The 7,177-nt window shown below is 42.8% G+C and overlaps 1 protein-coding gene across 1 annotated transcript; it reads right to left on the minus strand.

Moving 5' to 3' along the window:
- Window positions 1–1,641: 1,641 nt before the first annotated feature.
- Window positions 1,642–2,229, minus strand: LOC129649925 (interferon omega-1-like). The gene has a single exon (XM_055577918.1). It carries the CDS (start codon window positions 2,227–2,229, stop codon window positions 1,642–1,644), a length of 588 nt encoding a protein of 195 aa, XP_055433893.1.
- Window positions 2,230–7,177: the final 4,948 nt, after the last annotated feature.

Raw genomic sequence — 7,177 nt, forward strand, 5'->3', positions numbered from 1 at the left:
CCAAATAGGAAAAGGAGTCCATCAAGGCTGTATATTGTCACCCTGCTTGTTTAACTTATATGCAGAATACATCGAGTACGTCAAGGCTGTATATTGTCACCCTGCTTGTTTAACTTATATGCAGAGTACATCATGGGAAACGCTGGGCTGAAGGAAGCACAAGCTGGAATCAAGATTGCTGGGAGAAATATCAATCACCTCAGATATGCAGATGACACCACCCTTATGCCAGAAAGTGAAGAGGAACTAAAGAACCTCTTGATGAAAGTGAAAGAGGAGAGTAAAAATGTTGGCTTAAAGCTAAACATTCAGAAAGCGAAGATCATGGCATCTGTTCCCATCATTTCATGGCAAATAGATAGGGAAACAGTGGAAACAGTGGCTGACTTTATTTTTCTGGGCTCAAAAATCACTGCAGATGGTGACTGCAGCCATGAAATTAAAAGATGCTTACTCCTTGGAAAGAAAGTTATGATGAACCTAAGCAGCATATTAAAAAGTAGAGACGTTACTTTGTCAACAAATGTCCATCTAGTCAAGGCTATGGTTTTCCAGTGGTCATGTATGGATGTGATAGCTGGACTGTGAAGAAAGCTAAGCACCGAAGAATTGATGCTTTTGAACTGTGGTGTTGGAGAAGACTGTTCAGAGTGCCTTGGACTACAAGGAGATCTAGCCAGTCCATCCTAAACGAGATCAGTCCTGGGTGTACATTGAAGGGACTGATGTTGAAGCTGAAACTCCAATATTTTGGCCACCTTATGGGAAAAGCTGACTCATTAGAAAAGGCCCTGATGCTGGGAAAGATTGAGGGCAGGAGAAGAAGGGGACGACAGAGGATGCAATGGTTGGATGGCATCACCAACTCAATGGACATGAGTTTGAGTCGACTCAGGGAGTTGGTGATGGACAGGGAGGACTGGTGTGCTGCAGCTCATGGGGTGGCAAAGAGTTGGACACAACTGAGCGTCTGAACTGAACTGATGACCCAGTAACTATCGTAAATAATTAATTTCAGTTTACAAAATCCCTTTTTCTCTAATTTCTTTCAACCAAGGGTCTTCGCTTGTGGATCAGACAGTAAAGAATCTGCCTGAAATTCAGATTGCAGATTCCATCCTTGGTTGGGAAGATCCCTTGGAAATGGCAACATACTCCGGTAGTCTTGCCTGGAGAATCCCATGGACAGAGGCGCCTGGTGGACTATAGTTTATGGGGTCACAAAAGAGTCAGACTTTACCTAGCAACTAAACATAAAACAGTAAAAAATTCAAGAAGTTCATCTTGATAATATTTAATAAATAAAACAAATTACAAATTTAATGAAATAAAAGGTGAATGTATTTGTTAAATTTTAATATAATGTAAACAAAAATATTTTATATTGAACAATAAATATGAGATAAAAGAATAAATATAACAAAATAAATAAACAAACAAACAATAAAATCAGCAGAGTCTTCACTTCGGGACCGATGCACCTGCAGCCAAAAATATTTATATATATCCATTTACTACTGACAAGGTATTCGCTGAAGTAATTCAATAAATTTTGTGGCTAAAACAGAAATCAGAGTCTTCTGAAATGGCCACAGATGAGTGTGCAAAGATGATGGGGCATCTTAGTCAGTGAGAGACATGTCAAGGTGAATTTAGGTCTCCATCCATCATTCTTAAGCTTTCTTGCAAGTTGGTTGATGAAGACAAGGATCTCATGATTTCCAGTCTGACTATTTCCCAGGCGCAGTCGCTGTATTCCTTCTCTTGCAGGTAGATATGGATGCCCTGGAAGTACTTCTTCACGGCCAGTGTGGGGCCCATCCTTCCCAGGGCAAAGTCTTCCTCTCCCATCACCTGCCCCAGGCAGGCGTCCAGGTCATCCAGCAGCTGATGGAGTCCAGTGCGGAACTGCTCCAGGAGGGTGGTGTCCCAGGCAGCAGAGGAGCGCTCTGTGTGGAAGAGGTTGAAGGTCTGCTGGAGCATCTCGTGGAGCACAGACATGGTCTGGGCCTCCTGGAGCTGGGCGCCCTCCACCACCTCCCGGGGGAAAGCAAAGTCTTTTCTGTTCTGCAGACAGAAGCGAGGGGAGAGTCTCCTCATTTGGCCCAGGAGCCTGAGGTTCTTCCTGCCAACCAGCACGTGGTTCTGAGACAGGTCACAGCCCAGGGATCCTCCAGGGCCGTAGCTGACCAGCACCAGGGCCATCAGTAGAGAGAGCACGAAGGCCATGGGGACAATGACGCTGCTGCTGGGCTGGCTGAGACGGCGTCTGGTGGAACCTTGAGGTAGGTTCTCTGATGCCATGCTTTCTAAGCAAGGCCATTAAATAGGGAACACGGTAATTTTCATTTTCTAGTCGTTTCTATACGCTTTTACTTCCTTTTTTGCTTTTCATTTATGTATTCTGAATATGGTCAAAGAAATTGTCATCAATCTAAACTATTAATTTTATCTATTTCCCAATAACTTCAAATGTACCCATCCAAATGGATATTTATCAATCAAATGAGAAAGATCTTTGTCTTACATCAGAAATGATGTAGGTTTCTAAGTACAAACATTACCACTCTTTCTCTTTCATATGTAAATGTAGCTCTTCTCTGTTCCATGAACACATTTTTGGCCCTGATCCTAGGCTCAATTTCTGTTTCTTACTTTACTTAGGAAGGCAGGTTCTGTATTTATCAGGGATTTACCAGGTCACTCTAGCAAATAAACTGTTTGAAACAAAGGATGGGTTTTCTTTAGTGTTTGATCTAGAGAAGAGGCTGATTATTATGAGTCCATGAGCTCCTCCCATGTTTCTTTTCCTTCTAGAACACGTTCCTGCAGGTCCATGTGGTTGTGCTTCAGGGAACCACGAAGTCAGGACTATTACAGACATCACGCTTGCTTTCACCATTTTCATACTGGAGACCTATTGTCCTTTGCTGGCCTGGCCAATACCCCTACCAAGAATTCTGGTTTTTTTCAGATAATATGGGTGGGGAGACTCTAATTCCAGGATAATTGTATTTCCCCAGCAGCATCTCACTCACAAAGGAGAGATCACTTGGAGCCACCCCCTGTCCTCTGGAGTGACAGGGTCCCCTTGCTCACCTGCTGGACTCCCTCCCTTAGGGCAGGCTCACCACATCCTGAGGACTCAAAAATCTCCTTTCTGTGGAGGGCTTGTTTACTTGTTGGGAAAATAAATCGTCTTCCTGAACCATCAGCTCTCACCTGCAGTGTTTGTGTGAAGGACCCTAGTTCTCAGTGGTGACCTCCTCTTCTCTGACCTGTTTCCCCAGGTGTCCAAAGTGTCAGCAAAGCTCAGTCCTTGACAGCAAATGTGCATTTGTTCAAGTTGGTAGAGGAATTTCCAACTGCAGTTATTTTGCTTTTAGTAGATAAATAATATCTACCCTGCTAAGTATAGTTTTTTATTATTCAACTTTTACTTAAACTGTTCGACACTTGTTCTGCTCAAACTTTCTGAGCTGGAGGATGGAGATTCAGTATTGGTGTTGTCTCTTATTGGAAGCTTATGTCACAGAATCTAGTGAGTTACAGTTGTTCATTCAGGCAGTTGATTCCACCAGGCATCTCTGTTCCTCTGAGAATGCAGGGCAGTAAGACCCAACCTACTGGATCAGGAGAAATAGTCTTCTTTCCTTGAGTGTAATTTTTCATTTAAACTTTTTATATTCACTTAGTGACTTATTTTGGGTAGGCTCTGGGAGTTGTTGATGGACAGGGAGGCCTGGTGTGCTGCAGTTCATGGGGTTGCAAAGAGTCGAACACGACTGAGTGATTGAACTGAACTGAACTGAACTGACTGACTTATTGGACAAGATTTGTCTCGTTCTTGTGGTTGCAATTCATGATGAAGCAAGAACAACAAGGGAAGTAAAGAAAGCCAGAGGGGCTGCATCTCTATCACTTTCAAGACGTCAGATTTTTTTGTTTCTCTTTATAACTTTTCTAGAAAGTAAAATTGCCCAGTTTTTTTTTTTCTTTTTTGTGGGCAACAACAAAACAAGAGTAAGTCTCAATGTCATGAATATGAAAGAAGGGAAGTGGTTTTCCCCTGACCCAGTGACGTATTCTGAGTTAGCAAACTGCAGTGCAGCACAGCTGGGGACACGTCTGAGGCAGAGGGACACGATGAGGCCAATATGAACAACACAAAGGCTGGGACAGGGCTGCTTCTCACAGAAGCTCAAAGAAGGACAAGTCCTTGATCTGTTGACTGCCGTCAGCTTTGTAAGACCAGCCACCTAATTTTTCTTTTTTTTAATCAGCATGTGATCAGTATAAGGGGAGAAGGAAGAAGTCACACACACCAGCTTACCAGAGACAGGCAGTCAGAGCCCCAGTTGCTCGAACACTAATCCTGTCTGGCAGGGTCGCCAAGACCAGCCTTGCTGAGCATCTGCATAGGTGATAAATCCACTTAGGCAAAGAGAATATGCTTTGAAATAACTAGAATGAAAGGGAATTAAATGATTCCAAAAGATCCTGATCATAGTCTAGCTAATAGTAGTTATGACATTAAAAATAATAACTGAATTTTATTGATTACTAACCCTCATGATCTCCCTAATATTCCAGCTCTTGATACTATCACATTGATGGGTTGGGTTTCTGCGGGTTTTTAAAGAATTTTTAAAATATTTATTTTATGTGTTTATTTGGCTGCAGCATGTCTTAGTCAATGTATGCTGGTTCTTGGATCTTGGTTGTTTCATGCAGGATTTTTATTTAAGCCATGGGAAGTCTTGCTTGCCATGCAGAATCTAGTTTCCTGACCAGAGATCCAGCTCAGGCTCCCTGCTTTGGGAGCATGGAGTCCTGGCCACTGGACCACCAGGGAAGTCAAGGGGTAGGGTTTCAATATATGAATTTGGAGAACACACACACATTCAGTCTGTAACATGGTAGTAAGAGATACCAAGGTGTTGTGTTTATGGCAAGGATTCATTAGGATCTATTTCATTCTTGATACTACTGAGGAGTAAGAACACATTCCCTGATGCTGCCCTCACTTTTTATGGCACATCTATCCTGAATTGATTACTAATTAAATGTTACAAGACTACTGTGGACATGATTACCAAGGACCTGCCAGACAAATTCCACAGACTATCAGTGCTTATCAAAAATGACAGTGACAACAACTACAAACTCCTTAGCCTTTGTGAGGGGCTCACGCAATCCTTCCAACAGAGTTGAAACCGAGTTAATATCTTTGTTTCGAAGAGCCTCCCGCTAAGACTTTATTTGAATAAAATAATCTAATAATGAAATGGCAAATCCAGTTTTCAAAACCTAATACGTCAGATTCCAAACTGCTTATCTAGACTGTAACACTTGCGCACACTGCATGTGCTGAGCCCTCACTTAATTTCCTATTTTATTTCTAACACAAGATGCACCCTTGTTGTTTCATACCTCGATGTTACAAACCTGTTATTTCCATTAGTTCACATCTACCTCCAATTCTAGATAAGCTGAGCGATTTACAACATATCTGATTATTTTGTATAAGAAGCAAAATGAAATTATCAACTGGTAGATATTACTGAAAGTCTAAATGTGATTGACAAAATTAATAATTCTAATAATTATAAAATAATCATATTTAACTGTCCAAGATGATTCATATAGATTGTTCAATGAATCCTCACCATAAATTAGAGATACATGATGGACAATTTCCTTATGAGTTATGACCCCAGCAGGAGATTGGATTACAAACATTTCAGTGAATCCTCTGTAGAAAACACCAAGCTGATGGCTTTGTGAATGTAATGCTTTTGAGAGGGTAACAGACAGGAAGGCCAGGGGTCTCCAAACAGAGGAAACAGGCTGCAAGTGTCAGACATTTTTTCTGTCTCTCTTAAGTGGCAGGAGGAAAAAACTGGTGTTATATTTGTTCCCCTTCTCTGTACACATTTAGAAAGAGGTTTCTCTTAAACTTCTGTGTTGCCATAATGACAGCTGGTTCCACCTGAACTTAACTTTTCCCATACCTTGAGCTAACCAATGCATTTTTCTTATGGAAATGTTTGTCTTAAGCTGATAATGTACTGTGTATTTACTCTAGACTCTGTGTTCAAGTCAGTTCCACCTAAAGGCTCAGAACCGACTTGACAAACCAGTATGTTATACTCATACAGTGTTCTCCTAATCTGTGTTAATGAAACTGTATATTTGTTTTGAAATCTGCCTTTCTTCAAGATTCATGTCAATGGTTTTATGGCTGGGGATAACTCACCTGGTGCCAATGTTATCTCAATGCATGTTGTGGGTGAGGGGCCTGGTGCCATTCTCTGGGTTTTGAGACATTTCCTTTGTCTAATTAGCAGACTGTGATGGCACCACTCCAGTACTCTAGCCTGGCAAATCACATGGATAGAGGAGCCTGGTAGGCTGCAGTCCCTGGGGTCGCTAGGAGTCAACTGAGCGACTTCACTTTCCACTTTCATGCATTGGAGAAGGAAATGGCAACCCACTCTAGTGTTCTTGCCTGGAGAATCCCGGGGACGGGGAGCCAGGTGGGCTGCCGTCTATTGGGTCGCACAGAGTTAGACACGACTGAAGCGACTTAGCAGCAGCATCAGTAGCTATATAACATCTGGCTGAAGACTAGCATGGGGCACTCTTTCTGCCCCCTTCTGATGTCTATGTCAGAAGCTTTCTCTATCTCTTTTATACTTTACTAAAACTTTATTACACAAAAGTTCTGAGCGATCATACCTCATCACTGGCCCTGGATTGAATTCTTCTTCTCTGGAGACCAAGAATCCTGGTGTCTTTCATGGTTCAGCAACAAACATTTGCTTCCAAATTATATGAATTTGGGAAATGACAAAAAGAATAGAAGACGACCTAAGCTAAGGGGTGAAATGTGAGGGATGGAGCACAGCCTCCCCATTGCCATCAGCAGGGAGACCAGGAGTCCAGAAATTCAGCACTTCCCCTGGGCTTCTGTGAGATAGTTCAGGTCCTGCACTAAACTCGGGAACCCTCCAAACTCCTTTTGCTGCGCCACAGCGGCCGGAAGGGGGCGGCCGATCTCTCAGTAACTGACAGACCGGCACCGCCCACTCAGCGGCACCCGCCTCCTGGTACAGCGCTGCCACCTGGGGTATCAGATCCACGGGGACAACAAGCGGGTCGCCCAGGCAGGAGC

Source organism: Bubalus kerabau, chromosome 4, assembly GCF_029407905.1.
Source record: "Bubalus kerabau isolate K-KA32 ecotype Philippines breed swamp buffalo chromosome 4, PCC_UOA_SB_1v2, whole genome shotgun sequence".
In the NCBI taxonomy this organism is placed as follows: domain Eukaryota; kingdom Metazoa; phylum Chordata; class Mammalia; order Artiodactyla; family Bovidae; genus Bubalus; species Bubalus kerabau.